This window comes from Podarcis cretensis, assembly GCF_951804945.1.
Source record: "Podarcis cretensis genome assembly, chromosome: 6".
In the NCBI taxonomy this organism is placed as follows: Eukaryota; Metazoa; Chordata; class Lepidosauria; order Squamata; family Lacertidae; genus Podarcis; species Podarcis cretensis.
This window is the reverse complement of record NC_137175.1, coordinates 36,968,368-36,986,686: the sequence shown is the minus strand read 5'-3', so window position 1 is coordinate 36,986,686 and position 18,319 is coordinate 36,968,368. Positions and strand designations below refer to the sequence as shown.

At 43.4% G+C, this 18,319-nt stretch overlaps 1 protein-coding gene and 2 pseudogenes across 3 annotated transcripts; all 3 read right to left on the bottom strand.

The window, feature by feature from the left end:
- Nucleotides 1–3,550: 3,550 nt before the first annotated feature.
- LOC307219386 (protein-glutamine gamma-glutamyltransferase E-like) lies at nt 3,551–5,965 on the bottom strand. Its single transcript, XM_079982532.1, has 4 exons — nt 5,791–5,965; nt 4,630–4,779; nt 4,208–4,341; nt 3,551–3,713 (listed from the first exon to the last, which is right to left on the bottom strand). Exons 1-3 carry the CDS (start codon nt 5,876–5,878, stop codon nt 4,289–4,291), a joined length of 291 nt encoding a protein of 96 aa, XP_079838658.1. The 5' UTR covers nt 5,879–5,965; the 3' UTR covers nt 3,551–3,713; nt 4,208–4,288.
- On the bottom strand, nt 5,895–14,932 carry LOC307219171 (protein-glutamine gamma-glutamyltransferase E-like; annotated as a pseudogene). Its single transcript, XR_013844025.1, has 8 exons — nt 14,774–14,932; nt 13,476–13,604; nt 12,941–13,118; nt 9,101–9,200; nt 7,543–7,649; nt 6,878–7,084; nt 5,969–6,093; nt 5,895–5,921 (listed from the first exon to the last, which is right to left on the bottom strand). The product of XR_013844025.1 is annotated as a protein-glutamine gamma-glutamyltransferase E-like (transcript).
- Nucleotides 14,933–15,063: 131 nt separating this feature from the next.
- On the bottom strand, nt 15,064–17,300 carry LOC307219170 (protein-glutamine gamma-glutamyltransferase E pseudogene; annotated as a pseudogene). Its single transcript, XR_013844024.1, has 3 exons — nt 17,052–17,300; nt 15,629–15,796; nt 15,064–15,326 (listed from the first exon to the last, which is right to left on the bottom strand). The product of XR_013844024.1 is annotated as a protein-glutamine gamma-glutamyltransferase E pseudogene (transcript).
- Between the last annotated feature and the right edge of the window lie 1,019 nt (nt 17,301–18,319).

Here is an 18,319-nt window from a genome sequence, read left to right as displayed (position 1 = left end):
CTCAGGTCCTGCTTTGGGACTTGCCATGGGTATATGGTGGGCCACTGTCAGAACACGATGCTGGACTAGATGGGTCATCGGCCTAATCCAGCAGGACTCTTCTTGTATTGTGATGTTCTTATTAGGGGCTGCACCCTTGCTCATTTCCCTTGCCCCCCCCCCTGCCATTTTCTTCATATTACCCCCCTAGAGCTTCCCTTTTCTGCCCTAATCAAGCTTGCCCATTTCTGAAGCCACTTCTTTCTTCTGTTCTGCAGCCCTGCTCTGTACCCCTGTTTTCAACTTCACACTGCGAAAACTCTGGTTTGAATTTGCTGGGATGTGATTGAATCCCAAACAAAAGTGCCCACTATCTGATGCTTTAGAGAGACACATTCCTGCATTATGGGGTTTTGATGCCATTAACAGAAAGCACATCTTCTTAAAAAAGAAAGAAAAAAGTACTTCAGATTCATCAGCACAGTGTCTGGGAACTACAAAGGATATGGCAGACTGTATTATCTACCAGCTGTATTTCTAAGAGGTGAATCAATCTGCTAAGTGATATTTTAAATGTAGTTATTATCTTGTGGTTCCTTCGGTGTCCTTTTCCTGCCGCTCTCTTGCTGTCTGTTTTAATCGAATCACCTTTCTATAGTGGCAATAAACCATTATCTTGCACAAATGAGCCAAATGCCTTCTGTAAGCTATTAGCATTGGTATTTCCTTTTCTCCTTAGAATCTGCTGTTTGTAAATTGCCCCCTGCTCCTGTGGAATAACTCTGAGAACAAGAATATCTCAGGATTAGGTGTTATGTTTCCAAAATGCATTTATCAGGTGATGGGGGGTGGGGTTGATCGGTTTGAAATGTACTGAAGTGCAACGCCAAATTGAAAATAGGCAGGGAAACAATGGAGGAAGAAACAAGCACGTATTTATGGAGGAGTAAAATTAGAGAAATATTTGCAGAGTGGAAGACAGCCAGGAGGCCAGTATGAATCTGGGCATTGTGTACACATAGCTGGGATTAGGGTTGCAGTTGACTGCCTGGGTGGGTCACACATATGCTATTGGTTTGCCCTAAATGAATCTAGTTCATAGATTTTTCTTTGTAAGTCTCCCAGAGTCACAAAAATCTGTTCAAAGCCCTATGTTGTAATTGTAAGGCTGTGTGAGTGCTGACTATGAATGGGAGAGAAACTTGATTTTGTTTGCATTTTTACAATAAACTATCAAATCCACACTCCTCATAGCAATATGCAAACAGAACCAAAGCTATTGTTCAAAATTTGTACTTCTTGAATTTTGCATACAGATCCATATATTACTGAAAATAGGATGCCAAAAATACATTACCATATTTTTCCGTGTATAAGATGCTCCCATGTATGACACCCCCTATTTTTAGGGACTCCAATTTAAGAAAATAGCGGGGGAGATTGCTCCATGTATAAGATGACCCACAGTTTTCCACATAATTTTTAAGTAAAAAAACCTAGTCTTATACATGGAAAAGTACAATATACATGGTACCTCGGGTTACAAATACCTCAGGTTACAACACTTCGGGTTACAGACTCTGCTAACCCAGAAGTAGTACCTCGGGTAAATAACTTTACCTCAGAATGAGAACAGAAATTATGCGGCAGCAGTGGGAGGCCCCATTAGCTAAAGTGGTACCTCAGGTTAAGAATGGTTTCAGGTTAAGAATGGACCACTGGAGCAAATTAAGTTCGTAACCAGAGGTACCACTGTACTAGGAAAAGTTGCTTGCAAGATATGCATATTACTCAAAACTACACACAAAAATGTGTATATTAGGAAAAATTCACACTGGAATGCTGACAAATTTTCATAAGGATTCCCCCCCCCCCCCAATGCAGACTCAGGCATCAATGAGAAGAACTGGTCAAGAAGAACTGGTCAAGACTGGAAAAATGAGAAACTAAAAGAAACCAAAATTGATTCTTCCTTCTTTAGTGCTGATGGTTTTATGATTGAAAACAGGCTTCACATAGGTGCTGGTCACTAAGGTTGTAGTAGTGTAAACACTTACTTGGGAGTAACCCCAGTTGTAGTGATGTCAGTGTTGGAAGGGTGCCTCTGCAGCTCCCCCCAACCACATCAGCTGCTATAAACTAACCTCCATTGAAAATCAGTGATGGTTACTTTTCAGAGATGCATAGGATTACACTGTTCAGTGCTTTACTACAAGGTTGTGTACATTTCCTGCCAGATTTTATCCTGTGACTAAACTAGTTGTGACCCTAGATACAATCAATCAATCAATCTTCTTTACTGGCGTAGAAAAAGTGCATCGTATACATGGATCAGGACACAACACAGTTAACAAAACAAAGTAGGAGATACTTTAGAATAAAACTGTCCAGGCATTGTGAGGTACGAAAATGGCTCTTAGGACCTATGGTGACATGATTTCAAGGTGTCACTCAAAAATCTTGCCACATTTTCTACGTCATGCCTACAGTTGTTCAGCAGATAATACACCCTGAAAGAGTCAGTGCGGTAAATCCCCTCCTTCAATAAGGGCGTCAAATACTTATCATATATTTTTGCATAAAACAGGCAATAAAATAAAATGTGTCTGATGTATTCGACCAGTTTTGTGCCACAAAGGCAGTATCCTTCAGAGTATGGGATTTTCAAAAATCTACCTTGCAAAACTGCAGATGGTAAGACGTTAAATCTTGTGAGGGAAAGAGTCTTGCATAGGTGAGGATCGTAAAGCTATTGTAAATATGGAGTGTCCTGGCCAAACAAAGGTGGAATTCCAACCTCAAAGGGGAACAGGTTTTATTGGCTGTGCAGATAAGGGTCCCTTAGAGGTAGTCAATACATCTGCACTTTTTAAAAAAAAAATGATAAAAGGCACATGAGCGAACTCAACTTTTGAGATGAGGGGAGGAAAAGTTTACATTTGTTTTCCATCACTGTGGTCAGAAAGGAGTTTTCCTTCTGGGACTAGTGGCAGCTGGCAGGGGAAGCCCTTTCTGTTAGGACATCAACAGAGAGGGAATGGGTTGAATTTGCCTTGCCTGTATGCTGTGGTCGCAATGAAAACTTCCTCCACATCTAGTCAGTTCCTAGGTGGTACTAAGCCTAAATAGAAATGTCCCAGGCTGGATTCAACTGCTGGTAGCTGGGCACTTTTCTGCACTCAGAGGTATAAGATGCTGTTTTGTAAAAGGGCTATTGAAGACGTTCAGGGAGGAGGAGTCAACAGCTCACTGATAGATCAGGGGAGAGTCCATGCACAAAAGCAATCTAGAGATGTCTGACTTACGAGCTTTCCAGGAATGTCTTGCTGAGTCGGGCAGGTCTTAGTCTGCCCCAGCAATGGATGCTCTTACATTCTGACTACAGGGATTTGTCAAAGGAATTCAACAGACCTAAGAAAAGAAGACCACAAGTTTGGGATACAAGAAGGAAAGTTTTATTAAACTCTGTCACTCAGGTAATTGCTTATGTGATGCATATTAAACATTTGCTTCCCTGCAGCCCAGAACTCATTCACTGCATACCTCCTCCATCTGCGGCCTGGCTGGCCACATTCAGGGCTTTGGATCAGTCGACCACATTAATGTCCTGATAGGTTATGCTGTCTTTACATTTGTTACAGGAGAAGTTGACAAGCAGATACTTGGTCCCACTTTTTCTGGGAAAGAACTTAAACTGGACTTGATAGCTGTCCTGGGGATTCAGTGGTGGTACACTGTGGATAAGGAGCAAAGGAGATAAGTCAGCCTGGGCCTGGGAAGATTGCCAGCACAGTGCATGCCTTAGGATGGTCTGTTAAGGGGGATCAGAGGCTGGTCTGTTAAGGCTGGCCAGTGGGTAGTATTTTGCATGTGCTGAAAAGCTCCCATGGAGACTGTTTGATAGATAGGTAGAACATCATTTTATTAACTCAATCAATCACAGGTATCACAAGCTGGGCAAAATGAATGCTGTTCTAGATGCCTGTTTCCATACTGGTTGCTGCAGCTCTCCACACTGGAGTGCAGACTTTGCTTGCTCTGCAAGTGCAGATGGATAATTGGAAAGCAAAAGAACAAGGCCACAAAGTGGAGAGGAATGTCTTGTTTGAGATGTTGCCCCTCCATTCTCTCTCTGTGACCCAGTCAGAAGGGAAGGTGGTACCCTGTGCAGAGCCACCACACTTGCCCAGATGCCCCACATACTTACTTTTTCTTTTTTTATACTCACTTTTTCTTGAAGGTTTTTTCCAGTAAGCCACTACGCTCCGCCTTCAGCACACCATCCTTCAGCTCCTCATCAAAACAGTTGTCAATGGTCACTGCCACCTTCACTTCCTTGCCCACTTTTGCCTCTCCCAGCACCTACTCAGAACAAAGTAAGTTGAACAGAGTTACTGGCAACCCTTCCTAAGGCTGCCCTGACCCAGGTTCAAAATGATAGGTCCATAGAGACACAGCTCCCTCCTCCTCCTTTCCCTTGGAACCACCTCCTCTTGCTGGTTCCTCTGTCTGCCTGCACTCAGAGTTGCAGGTAGCAAAGTGCAGTGATTCTTGGGGTGTTTTTATGTATGACATTTGAGCCTGCCTTAACCCTAGGCAGACACAAGGGAATCAGCTCATAATGGCAGCTCATAATGGCTAAGGGTGTACCTTTATTGCGACGCTGGGTTTCTCGAGGATTATGACTCTTCACATTTTCCCCCTCTTTTTTTGACCATGAAGCTGTGACTTTAATCAGGTTGTCTATCAGCAGGTACTGCTTGTACTTAGCATATGAAATATTGATAGGAAATTCTTTTTCTAGGGGGGGAAAATCACTATGAGGTGTGGTTGCACAAGCCTGGCAGATGGTTGTTCCTTATTTAAGAAAACCCTCCTTATGTTGCTCTGATGAAGAATGACCAGAATGTTCCCAAGGAGGGGCTCCCCCTTTGGGGCCCACTTAGTTGTAATTCTGTGCTAGCTGGAAGGGGGATGGCGAGGGATAGGAGAATTATAAAAACTTTGCATCCCTCCCTCAGTTGCCAATAGCTGAAAAAGCAAGGCCCTTCTCCATCATTTCCTGTTTCTTGCTTGGGATGGAGCAAGTGGAAAGGAGGCAGGCGTGCACTGATGTCATCACACAGGCAATTCCCCGTATTCCCCGGATGTGAGAAAGCAGGAACTGTCCATCACTGCACTCTGGTGAGGCATGAGGCAGCCACTTTGCTGGTCAAAGGCTGACTTGAAGACCACCTGGGATGGAACAACCCAAGGGAAGAAGCCATCATTGCCAAGTAGTGTTTGGTTCAACAGCACTTGGGGGATGGTAAACTTATTTCCTGTAGATCAGGGATGTCCAACAGGTCGATTGCGATCTACTGGACAATGGGGGGGGGGCATGTTACTGGGAGTAGATCGCAGTCTCTTGGAAGTTGGACATGCCTGCTGTAGATTATATTCATGTTTGGTGTGCTCAGAATAGATCTACTGAAATTAATGGGTATGACTTACTTAAATCCATTAATTTCAATGTGGAACTTAGTTTGATATAACTCTGTGATTTGATTTTCCAGAGGCATGTAATATGCAATGTATCCATGTCTACTATCTCCTGCTAGGCTGCAACAGGTAATTTGGAGTCTTCTGTCCCTCACATCATTTAACAAGGATGGACCATTTAGGATTCATTTCACCAAGTTTTATCAATGATGTGTGTTCAACTTCAGTAGTCCCCTCATTTGGTTGAGGTGCCAAATGATCATCCCTCCTTGCCCACATTCTCTGGCTTAACTCATACCTGGTTATGAAGAAACCCATGAAAAAACTTACCTTCTTTGGGGCCAAGGGTCACCAAGATGGAGGCTTTCCAGATCTCATGAATGGGTTTCCCAGTGTTGTTAATTGACCAAGCGGCCATATTGGGTGTTAGGTACTCAGTTGTAGAGCCAAGGTTTGTCAGCCTCAAGACCAAGTGGACATCCTTGCCAATTTCCAGGGGGCTCTTCACCTTGATTTTCCCCAAGACACTGGGCTTTGCAGCTTCTCTCAGGCTTCTGGCAGACTCAGAGTGGCTTGTTTTCAGATTGAGTTTGGCACAAGCCTTTGCAAATACTTCCCTTTCCTTGACAGAGCCTGAAAAAGTAAGAATAGGATGGTGAAATTTAACAGGGCCCTCTGACTCAAATGATGCAAGTTCATTAGCAGCCCCTGGGATCAAGAGTACATTGCATGAAGCTCATCAGCCTTCTCTCTCTGGCTTTCCCTAGGCCAGAGACCACTTTAACTACTCAAATGTCACAGCAGTGCAAGTTCTAACACAAAGCATGGTTGGGGTATGTAGGGTTCACTGGCAAGTTGACTACTGACCTAGGTCTAGCTTGGATGTTGCACATGGATTCAGATACAATTGGCTGTGCCTGGAGTGCAGATTTAGAGAGAAGATGCATCCGTTTTGTCTTCACTGCCCCAGCCAAACACTTACTTGGACAAAAAACAAGGTGCCTGAAAATGCATTTGAACTGCCTCTGGGTCTGTGTATTTTGGTTTCCTTATGCCTAGCATCTGTGCCTTCTCTGACGATATATGTAGACCATTCTTAGCTGCAGGCAGAAGTGTGTTGAGTCTCAAATTGTCCAACTTCATGAAAAAGCGTGGTTGCTGCCACCATGGGTTAAGTGGCCATTGACTGTAAAAAGGTGATATTCAGCTAAATACTTGTGCAAAGACAAATGCTAGTTTTAGCACAATGAGGTCTACTCTGAGTAGGGGTTGGTAAACAGATTTAGAGGGCAGGGGAGGGAGGAGTTTACGTAATGATCTGCTTATTCCTAAATTGAATACAGGCCAGTGTCATAGCAGAGACCCAATCATCTCCAAACATTTCCACCTATTTGTAGAGGAAGCTCTTTTGCATCACCTTCTTTGTATTTATAATTATCAGTGACATCCAGGCGATCATTGCTGCCCACAGCCTTTGTGCTTATGTTTTGCCCAATGGACTTGGTGTCCAATGAGCCCTCGATGTCAGCACTGACCTCTCAAAAGACGAATGCAGTGTCATATGGCAGGTCCACATCTCCTTCCTTGATGGCCTTCACTGAAGCTGGACCACACTCGACTTTCTCTGGAGAGTTAAGGAAAAGAGAAAAGGTCTGCATCTGCAGTTTGTGCAAAAATGATCAGGCAGAACTACTGTATATCCTGGGGACAAAATAGGTTGTTTTAAATAAGACAAGTGTGACATTACATGCTGCACGGTGAACCCATGGGATTTGTGGTGAGGACTGCTAGCTTAAATTGCTCAGAAAAGGACTACACAAAATCATGGAGAGTGATTCTGTCAGTGGTTATGGGCAATGATAGCTCAATGAAGCCTCCACATTTGGGGCAAGTATATCTCTAAACAACAGCTTTCCCCCATTCATTTTATATTTCAGCAACTGGTTCTGAGGGCTCATACTGCCTCTGAATATGGAGGGGGCATGACAGAATCTGGGCATTTCTATCATACAGCAATAGCATGGTGAGAAGCTGAACAGAGATCTGAACACAACCAACTCCCCCAGCAGTCAACTCTTGTACTTGTAGTACTTCGACCTTGTGGAGTTGCGTCCAGAACTTGCCACCCATTGTACATGCAGCCACGGTCAGGTCGAGCAAACCAGCATTCATTCCACACATGGTAATTCCTGCAGCCAAGAGTAAATAAATCTGATGTGCAGGTTTGCAATGATCCCCAAATCTTAGGGTCAGCTGCTTTCAGAGGTGAGTGGAGCTGATTTCCAGAAGCACCTGGGAGCCCTAAGTCTGCTTGTTTTTGTTGTATTTAGCAGACCATGCTGTGTTTGACGCAACTGACCCATGGTGACAAGATTTTCTGGGGGTGAATGAATGTTGAGAGCATAGGAGGAAAACAAAGGAACCTTGCAGCTGAATTAGACCAAGGTGAGTCTACCTAAACTAACAATCTGCTTCCAACAGCAGCCATGGTGGAAGCTGTTCATTTTATATATATGCAAAGTGTTTTGCATCAGAAAGAGGCAAGATAGCATCAGTGTGACACAAATGGTTCACATCAGTGTGACACAAATGGCTTTGGGAAGCTCACACCTCAGAGCATCCTGTGACTGAGCAAGCACTGTCTGGTGCTGCTGGAACAGAATGGTACAGTTGGTCACTACCACTGTATCTGAATAATGCAGAGCATGGAGGGTGAGCTGTCCAGGGAGATGAGGCATGCCCCTCTCCTTCTGACTATTTTTTTCAAAAAAGAAAACTCTGGCACTTATGAGATTAAGCAGAAAAAGGGTCTATTTCAGAATAAGAATGACGAACAAGAATGTTTCAGAAGTTGGAAAACTTCAAAGAATTAGCAAATTATATATGCTGAACTCAGCAGATGTCTCAGGCTTTTCAATAAGATAGCAAAATTACATCTAACACATAAGGTGTTATAACTTAGACTTTGATAACTTGTGGGTATTAAAACAGGCTGATTATTTTGGTCCTGTTGTGTTTCAGGTCCTCCACCTTTAGAAATTTCACTCCTGAGGCTCCTGTAGTAGACTCTGTATATCAGACCTTCTAAATGGTTTGGGATTCTTCTTCTTTTCCTAGAATATACATCCCCACCCTAATGAATTGGGACTTAAGTAGAGCTTCCCAGTTCTCTTATGTCAGTATACCCTTAAAAGACAATAACCACTGTCGTTCAATCTTACCTCCCCACCCCCACCCCCTGCTCAGAGACTGCCTTTTTTGGCTGTAAATATTCCCTCGGGGTGGATTTTACACAGCTAAGAGGCCACACTTTTATACAGCTGGACATCAGGCACAAAACTCTTCTCTTTCCCCCTCTCAAAGTGCTGTTTTCTCCCTCCTTTTAGCTAGCTGTAACTGGGCCTTCTATCACAGAAAGTAAGGAATTATTAGTCACTGCAAGGAGATGTTTTGCATGTCTGGATGTAGGGAAGGTCACAGATCCTGCCAAGTGTGGCAGAGAAGTGGGGGCAAAGGACAAAGATGTCTGGTTTTGTCCTACAGCTGTTGTGCCTCAGTTTCCATCTCTGGTTTTATCTACAGATGCTGGCGTATAGGAGCCCTAGATGTATTGTGGTAGATGAGAAGAAGGCTGATTTACCAGGTACTCTCTAATGGTTCCAGAATCAGATTTTCATTTTTGTCACAGCCAGAACTGAAGTTGGAAATGATGCGAGTGGGAATTCCTATGCACCGGAGGACTACGAAAAGGAGAGAGAGAGAGAGAATATGGAAATAATGGGACTCACTGGTATTCAGCAACATTGTTCCTTACTATGTTCTTTAGCCAGCACTTCTTTCTAAGATACCCTTTGTTGTTCCCAGAAATTCTGGGCCAACAGGGTCAACTATAAAACCTTCCACTTGTCACCTGTCTGTTTCTAGTGCATAAGAACATAAGAAGAGCCTGCCAGATCAGGCCATTGGCCCATCTAGTACAGCATCCTATTCTCACAGTGGTTGACCAGATGCCTGTGGGAAACCCACAAGCTGGTGCTGGCCACAAAAACACTCTCCCCACCTGCAGTTTCCAGGCAACTAGTATTTAAAACCATTGCTGCCTTTATCCATGGAGGCAGAGCATTCTGCCCAGCACATCCTGCTGCCCAGCTCCTTGTTTTGTGTGCTAATTCTGCTCATTGGCTGGGTATGGGGGTAGGCCAAGGGTTTGAAAACGGTATAGGCGCAATATATTCTGAACAAAAGGCTAAACTTATAGTGAACAATGTGATTACGGAAGAACTTAAAATTGAGAAAGGGACACGCCAGGGGTGCCCAATCTCCCCGCTACTCTTTATTTCGGTCCTGGAGGTTTTGCTAAACATGATAAGAAAGGACCAGCTGGTCAAAGGGGTTCAGGTCGGAGCGAAACAATATAAATTGAGAGCTTTTGCAGATGATTTGGTACTTACATTACAAGAGCCAGAATCTAGTACTAAGAGAGTTTTGGAACTGATGCAAGAATTTGGTCAAATGGCAGGATTTAAATTAAATAAGTTAAAAACTAAGGTATTGGAGAAAAATTTAACAGCTATTGAGAAAGAGAAGTTTCAGAACGAGACAGGTTTAACTGTGGTTAAGAGTGTAAAATATTTGGGGATTAACATGACAGCAAAAAAAAATTAATTTATTTAAAGATAACTATGAGAAATGTTGGAAACAAATTAAAAAAAGACTTAGAAATTTGGTCAAACCTGAAGCTTTCCTTGTCTGGTCGAATAGCAGTTATAAAGATGAATGTATTGCCTAGAATGTTGTTTTTGTTTCAAACTTTGCAAATTGTGGACAAAATGGACTGTTTCAAGGGTTGGGAGCAAGATATTTCTAAATTTATCTGGCAGGGCAAAAAACCCAGGATAAAATTTAAGATTTTAACTGATGCAAAGGAAAGAGGGGGATTTGCCCTGCCAGATTTGAAACTTTATTATGAATCAGCAGCTTTCTGCTGGTTAAAGGACTGGCTGCTTCTCGAGAATACAGACATTTTGGATCTGGAAGGATTTAACAATTTCTTTGGGTGGCATGCATATTTGTGGTATGACAAGGTTAAGGCTCATAAAGGCTTTAAAAACCATATTGTCAGGAAAGCATTGTATAATGTCTGGATTAAATACAAAGATCTGCTGGAGAACAAAACTCCAAGGTGGCTGTCACCAATGGAGGCAAAAGCCTTGAAAAAACTTAATACGGAGGCTAAATGGCCAAAATATTGTGAAATTTTAGAACAGGAGGGTGATAAGTGGAAATTGCAGAGTTTTGAGAATCTAAAAGACAAAGTGCGAGACTGGCTTCATTATTATCAAATATTGTAGGTCTATAAGTTGGACAGGAAAATTGGCTTCCAGGTGGAAAAATCAAAACTGGAAACAGAGTTGTTAGAGTCCAAAACTAAGAATTTGTCAAAAATGTATAACTTGCTGTTGAAATGGAATACACAGGATGAAACAGTTAAATCAGCTATGATTAAGTGGGCACAAGATATTGGTCATAACATTATGTTCGCTGACTGGGAAAGGTTGTGGACCACCGGTATGAAATTCACGGCATGTAATGCCTTGAGAGAGAATATTATGAAAATGATTTATAGGTGGTACATGACCCCAGTCAAGCTTGCAAAAATTTACCACTTATCAGATAATAAATGTTGGAAATGCAAAGAAAATGAAGGTACATTCTTTCACCTCTGGTGGACATGCCCAAGGATTAAGGCTTTCTGGGAAATGATATATAACGAAATGAAAAAGGTACTTAAATATACCTTCTTGAAGAAACCAGAGGCCTTTCTCCTGGGTATGGTAAGCCATGTGGTGTTAAAGAAGGACAGTATCTTTTTTATGTATGCCACTACAGCAGCAAGGATTCTTATTGCAAAGTATTGGAAGACACCAGATCTACCCACTCTGGAAGAATGGCAGATAAAGATGACAGACTACATGGGACTGGCAGAGATGACTGGCAGAATCCGAGACCAGGACAAAGAGACAGTGGAAGAAGATTAGAAGAAGTTTAAAGACTATCTTGATAAATATTATAAAATTAATGAAGTTTAAAAAGATATGGGTTTAAAAATTAGTGGTTTGCAGGGGTGTTGATTAAGGAAAAAGAATAGAATTATTAAAAACTATGGGAAATATGGGAATGGATTTGCTGACAAGATAAATGAGATTAGAATACAGAAGGGGGAGGTGTGAGGAGGTCGGTGAAATTAGGTTTGGAAAATAAGGTTTGAATTTATACTTGTTTTGTTTTTGTTTTGTTTGTTGGTTTTTGTATGTTTTTATTGTTGTTTGTATTTGTGTTTATATGTGTTTATTGGAAACTTAATAAATATTATTTAAAAAAAAAAATTCTGCTCATTGGCTGGACTTTTCACTTACTGCTTCAGCAGCCTGGCAAGAGATCGGCTGCTTATGCTGCTGGACAGCTCCTTGGCCTTGCTAGGAACTTGGGAAATCTAAGTAACAACACTGTGTTGGCTGGAACACAACAATGGCTGCACTGTGCCTCTTAAGCTGTGACAGATGCATCTTCCCTCCTGCAGATCAAGGGCAGCTGGAAGTGTGGCTTAATAGGTCAGGGCCAGCCCACCTATGAGGTAAGGTGAGGTGACTACCTCAGACAGCAAGATCCACAGGGGCAGCAGATCTGGCCTCTAAGGAATGCATCACCCTCTGCTGCTGCTGCTGCAGAGGCAGCAATTATTGCAGTGTACTCTTCAGAGGCCATATATCCTACCTTCTCAGCAGCCCATTCCCAACGATGCCTCTACAATAGCCTCTCAGTGAAGAGGAGGTGCTGCTGGTTTCCTCCCACTGCCCTCTGGTGTTTGCTGGGCTCTGGACCAGAGTGGGTCTCTCCTCCCAACAACAGCCTTTGATTCCAACTTCAATCATTGGATAATGTTATTTTCCCCTGCTTTTCCCCATGTAGATCTTCACTCACCCCTTCTTCCCTGGCAGCAGCAGTCGGAGGAGGGGGAAGGCACCATTTTGTGGTTCACCTCACATGCCAGAATATATTAGCCCAGCCCTAGGTAGTCTTCCCAAATGCTACACTTCTACCAGCAGCATAGGGGCTTCCTCTTTCTCTTCCATCCACTCCCTCATGTTTGTTCCCAGGACTGGCTCTCTGGGTCAGTCCAGGGAGCAATTAGGTTAGACTGTGATTCTTTTATTCCCTGGGCACTTTGAACATGCTGTGCAGGGCATGCATTTTAAAATGAGTTCCATGCTTCCCTTTGCATTTATCCAGCCACCCTTGCTTTCCAGTGATGCACATTGACCTCCTTTAGTTGGGCTGTTAACCAGCTGCAGCACTACTTGCAAAAATCTCACACTGCACTCCACTATAGCACAATGTAGTTCCTGGTGCTTGAGCACATTCCTCATCCCAGCACCATGTCTGGAAAGGCAATGTCACAGAAGGTTCCATGGAGACATACCCGTAGTCAGAACTCCTGCAAAGACCCAGCATTGCCCATACCGGACAGGTTCAAATCCAGAGCTCTCCCATTGCCTCAATATCTCCACACTTCCTGACCAGCTTTCTGGGTCTTTCCCATCACTGCAAGCCTCCCAACATCCAAACAACACTCCTCTCTCTCCATCATTGCAGTTGATCTGGAAAAAAGTCAAAATATTTGCCCATTTATTGTGCAATCAACACACTGCTGCTCTTCATATGCTGTGCAGAATCCAGTCTCTGTTTAGGGATGCCACATATTACCAGCCCCAAAGAAATGTGTGCCTGCATGAAGGAAGGTGGGAGTCTCTCTTGTGCTCTACAGAAGCCTTTGTCAACCTGGTGCCCTCCAGCTGTTTTGGAATACAGCTCCCATAAATCCTAATGAGCAGCTAGAGGTTAAGAAAGTTGTAATACAAAGCAGCTGGAAACCACCATGTTAGCAAAGGCTGCTCCACAGAAAAACTTGCCTACTGCATTTGTGTTAAGAGTGAAAATTGTAAATCTTTCCTTACCATAGCGCTGAGCACTTGGCCAATATGTATGGGGTCACCTAGATGGCTCACACCAGCAGTTGAGTCCTTGTGGTATTTTAAGCCCATGTCCAGCATGGAAAGGCAGATATCCAGAATGCCATCTTGAAACTGTCCACAGAAGAAAATATTGGACAAGTGAGTGAAATGCACCACCACCATCAAATTATTAGCACAGAGAGAGCTTTCTAAGAATACTGGAGTGCCAGGAATTCCAGTGAAATCCCAAGTGAAATGGGTTTGATGGGTGGCAGCTGCCAATACTGATTCCAAACTTCCTTCCGTGTGGCATATTCTCAGAGAAATCTCAAGCTTTTCCAGAGAATTATCCAAAGTCTGTTAAGATCCAGCCCAGGGAACGTCTTCATCACCTGCAACCCTTTCATCGGCCAGTTTCCCAAGTTTTAGTTCTATAAAATGACTTTCAGATGTCCAATGCCCCATTGGAGGCTAGGGCCATAGCTGTCCTCAAGGTGGCAACCTGGGTGGGGGGATACCCATTTTATGTAAGTCATAGGACCATCCTGAGGATATGCTTCCATCAGGTGAATTGGCCATTCCCAATGCCTACTCCAAAACCTGTACATCAGTCATCAATAATGTTGTGGTCTCATTTGACCCCAAAAGTATGTGTTTTGACTGGTTATTCCTCTCTGGTTGGGGTGGTAGGGGCTGTGGTGCCTGACCATGCAACCTTTGCACACATGTTCCCCTATGTATGCCTTTCGGTATAAATTTTTTTAGTTAGAGAATTGCATCACAAAATTCAGAGATATGCCAGTTACGAAGGTTAGTTGCATTTTGGTTTGGTAAGTACAATGGTGCCTCGCAAGACGAAATTAATCTGTTCCGCGAGTCTCTTCGTCTAGCGGTTTTTCGTCTTGCGAAGCACGGCTATTAGCGGCTTAGCGGCTATTAGCGGCTTAGCGGCTATTAGCGGCTTAGCGGCTTGAAGAAAAAGGGAAAAAAACTCGCAAGGACTCGTCTTGCGAAGCAAGCCCATAGGGAAATTCGTCTTGCGGAATGACTCAAAAGATGGAAAACTCTTTCGTCCAGCGAGTTTTTCGTCTTGCGAGGCATTCGTCTTGCGGGGCACCACTGTACAATTTAGGTCGGTTTGCATTAAACTCATTTCCTCCTCATTGTTTGGTGGAAATCACCTCAAAATGGTTTGGGGATTTCTCAGTGGCTCAGCTTGTTTGCAAATCCCTCCAGCCTCCTAAATCATTGCTCAAACTTTTCTCCATCCCTAGTTTGAAATCCCTCCATGTTATATTTACCTGGCCATAATTCCATGGCAGTAAAGTTTTTCCATTGTTGCAAAAGATGACACCAAACTCTGAGAGGACATATTCTTTGCGTGAACACATCATCCTCTGAAAGATGAATGACAAGCAGGTACTGTGATAGCACTTCTCTTTGTCGGGATAGTGCGGCATCATGCCAGTGCTCTCCTATCTCTAACTTTTCTACACATACAACACAGTGATTATGTCTACCACCAATCATGCAGAAGCCTACAGGTGGACCTGGAGGAGATCAGGTTTTGAACTGCTAGGCTAGCACTGACTTAGAGAACATGTTTTGTACCTGGCATCCAGGGGTTAAACAGCAACACAAAAGTGCCAAGGCTGGAGGGGAGTGTGCTTCTGCTGGTGTCTGTCTTGATGCTGAGCTGGTAGCATCCAATGGCAGCATCCACTGGGCTCAAAATGGAGACACTCAGGGAGCCATAACCAGCAGAGGTCTGTACTGCACTCCAAGATCTTCTGCTTGGTGTGCTAGTGATGCCAAATGCCACTCGTGTCTCTGCCTGCAGAGCATAGGTTGACCCTGGAAAGAAAAAGCAAGAGGAGGAAGAGGTGGCTTCTCTGTATGTTGACTTCATATTTTGAGAAGTCCACGCACCATCAAGATGGATTGGTATGTCAAGATAGATGCCCTCTTTGCAAGGAGATCAGAGGACTTACCTAGTCATGCTACACATTTCTGTGGATTTGTGCAGCACATAGCCTACTGTGGGTTTTGTGGGGAAGGCTGGAGAAAGACTATATGAGTGAAGCTTGGTTAGTTCCGCTCTACAGAAGAGGGACTGTTTTCCCTTTTGAGAGGACAGGGAAAGATAAAGTGTTTACCTGTTTCTACAGTAAATGTTAGTTTGTCTGCAGCTGGCAACGCTCCTCTGGATGTCAGAGAGATCAAAAACACTTGTCCTCGTCGCGCAACCAGTTCCTTGCCAGGATATTCATCAGTATGGTGCTTGATGGTGTTCTCTTTCAGTTTCCAATCAGTGTTTACCAAACCTGCAAGAACATAAGGAGGAAAATGGAGCCACTAACACCAAGCTATGAATGGGACTACTGTAAGTGCAGTTCCTCTATAGCAGTCCTCCCCAGGACCATCCTGTTTCGTTTAGGTGTCAATAGAGCTATTAAGATTCATTGTTATGTTTCTTATAGGTCTCCTAGCTCTCCTCTCTCCATTGCATTCCACTATAAGAGAACAAGGGAGGTGTTCATGCAGAGTTCTGCCACTTTTCCCCCTAGATAAATGGATAGAGGTGAGCTAGGAGACAGGTAAGGAAAGAGTTCATGTTTTTATTTAAAAGGTGGGTGTTACTGAATATTTTGTTAATGCTTCTTTTTATATTAAGCAAGTATTATTCTTAAAAAGTCATGAATGCAAACCATACTTTGACTTGGAAATGTCCTTGCATGTCATGGCAAGCCCATTGACTTATATGTTCTTCTGGATATAGTATGACATGCCCAAATGAAAACAGAAACATACTTACATGCTTAATCAAGTGATAATAAGACACACAAGCACTCCAGCTACTATCAGATTTGATGGAAAACCTTGTCTGTCCTCGTCAGCATGGTCAATGGTCAAGGAGATGGCTGCACCAAGGGGTTTTTATGAACCATTTTGTGGAAGGAATCAAGTTTGCCAAAGGGAATTGTGAAAAAACTCACATTGATCAGTGATTCTGAATCCCATCCCTACTGCTTAGCAGCCATGCAGCTGTACACACATTGTCCCAGCAGAGCAGCCTACAGAGCTGTTAGTAATTGGGGGTGGCATGAGAGAGGGCTTGTGCAGTCTGCATTCATTCCCTCTTTATGACCTCAACTCCCTATGCACACTTGAGGAACTTTTGCAAGCTCGTGATACGTTAGCAAGGTGTTACCCGTCTTACTCTGAAATTATTCATGCAGAATAGGCACAATTCTGATCACTTCTGCACCTATAGATAGATGTATGCATTCACTCAAATGGTGAGCATAATGAGATAAGTTAGAACTTTAAAATGCTATGTATAAAGTGATATTGGGGGTTCCCTCTGTTGTCCAATAGGCTCTCTGGGATATTTTCTTTTCAGCTGGTGGATCTTGGCTGCAGAGCCTCCATTTCTGGAAAGAAGCCTGTAAGAGAACCCAGACCTCCTATTTTCTGGGTTTTCCATTGACCCCTCTAAGTCTTCACACCCACCCACCTACCTCAAGCCCTGCTTCCTTAAATTGTCAAGCCAGAAGTTTGATGAATGCTCATACTCACCAGCCATTATCTCCTGCTCTTTGAGTTCTGATTTGCTCTGGAGTCCTTGCTGTCGTAGGATAAAGTTCTAAAGGGGTTTGTAAGCATCTTATATACTGCAAAAAGGAGGATTCTCTTTCTGTACAAGCCAGGGACAGTCCAATAAAATTGTGGGAACCATTCCAGGAAGTCTGAATGGTTGGAGGCAGATGACAATATCAGAATCACATGAGGCATCTAAAATCCATATCTGCACATCTTTAGCAAACAGATTACCTGGCCAGTTCTAATGAATCACCCAGTTGTAAGCAAAACAAGTAGATGGGCCAGAGATAAATGGGGAGGGAAGGAGGGGAAAACAGCAATATTTAGAAGTATTAAGGAAAGCTGGGATGATGACGTACTTCTCCTATAAGAAACCCCACTTTTTTGGCCTATTTATTATTATTTTCTTTTTACTCAGAGTTCTGGGTGCAGTCTTCCTGACTTCCTGAGGAAGAAGTCCCATTTAATTAGTTTATCTTGTTACCAGTGTGATTTATGACAATGTCAAGGTCACAATAACTTGGTCACAATATCCGTGCAGAAATCCACTGAGTGCCTGCATGATCTTCCAACACATACACCCCCTAGTACTGTGAAAATATGTCCTAAGTCCTGAATGGCTGAAAGAAAACCTACCCTTCTGGAGCCAGGCCTTTTTGTACAAAAACTGGTCTGTGGTCTCCATTCAGATGATCAGTCATGAACTACAACAGCAGTACCTGAACGATGATTGGTGGTGGGGTTCATGACTCTAATGGCTGGTATCAGGGTGAGACCAACAACCTACATTATTTTGTTCTGTACCTGAATTCCCAAAGGTGCCTTTATACTGTTGGCAATTCTGAACTGTCTTTTATATTGCTGTTGTTGTTGTTGTTTAGTCGTTTAGTCGTGTCCGACTCTTCGTGACCCCATGGACCAGAGAACGCCAGGCACTCCTGTCCTCCACTGCCCCCCGCAGCTTGGTCAGACTCATGCTGGTAACCTCGAAAACACTATCCAACCATCTCGTCCTCTGTCGCCCCCTTCTCCTTGTGCCCTCCATCTTTCCCAACATCAGGGTCTTCTCCAGGGAGTCTTCTCTTCTCATGAGGTGGCCAAAGTACTGGAGCCTCAGCTTCACAATCTGTCCTTCCAGTGAGCACTCAGGGCTGATTTTCTTCAGAATGGAGAGATTTGATCTTCTTGCAGTCCATGGGACTCTCAAGAGTCTCCTCCAGCACCATAATTCAAAAGCATCAATT

Excerpts from the sequence above, each read along its gene's own strand:
- LOC307219386 (XM_079982532.1), bottom strand. The coding sequence starts at position 5,878 with ATGGCCGCTTGGTCAATTAACAACACTGGGAAACCCATTCATGAGATC. Across the intron at positions 4,780-5,790 it reads GACCCTTGGCCCCAAAGAAG|AAAAAGAATTTCCTATCAAT; the intron begins GTAAGTTTTTTC and ends TTCCCCCCCTAG. Across the intron at positions 4,342-4,629 it reads AACCCAGCGTCGCAATAAAG|GTGCTGGGAGAGGCAAAAGT; the intron begins GTACACCCTTAG and ends TGTTCTGAGTAG.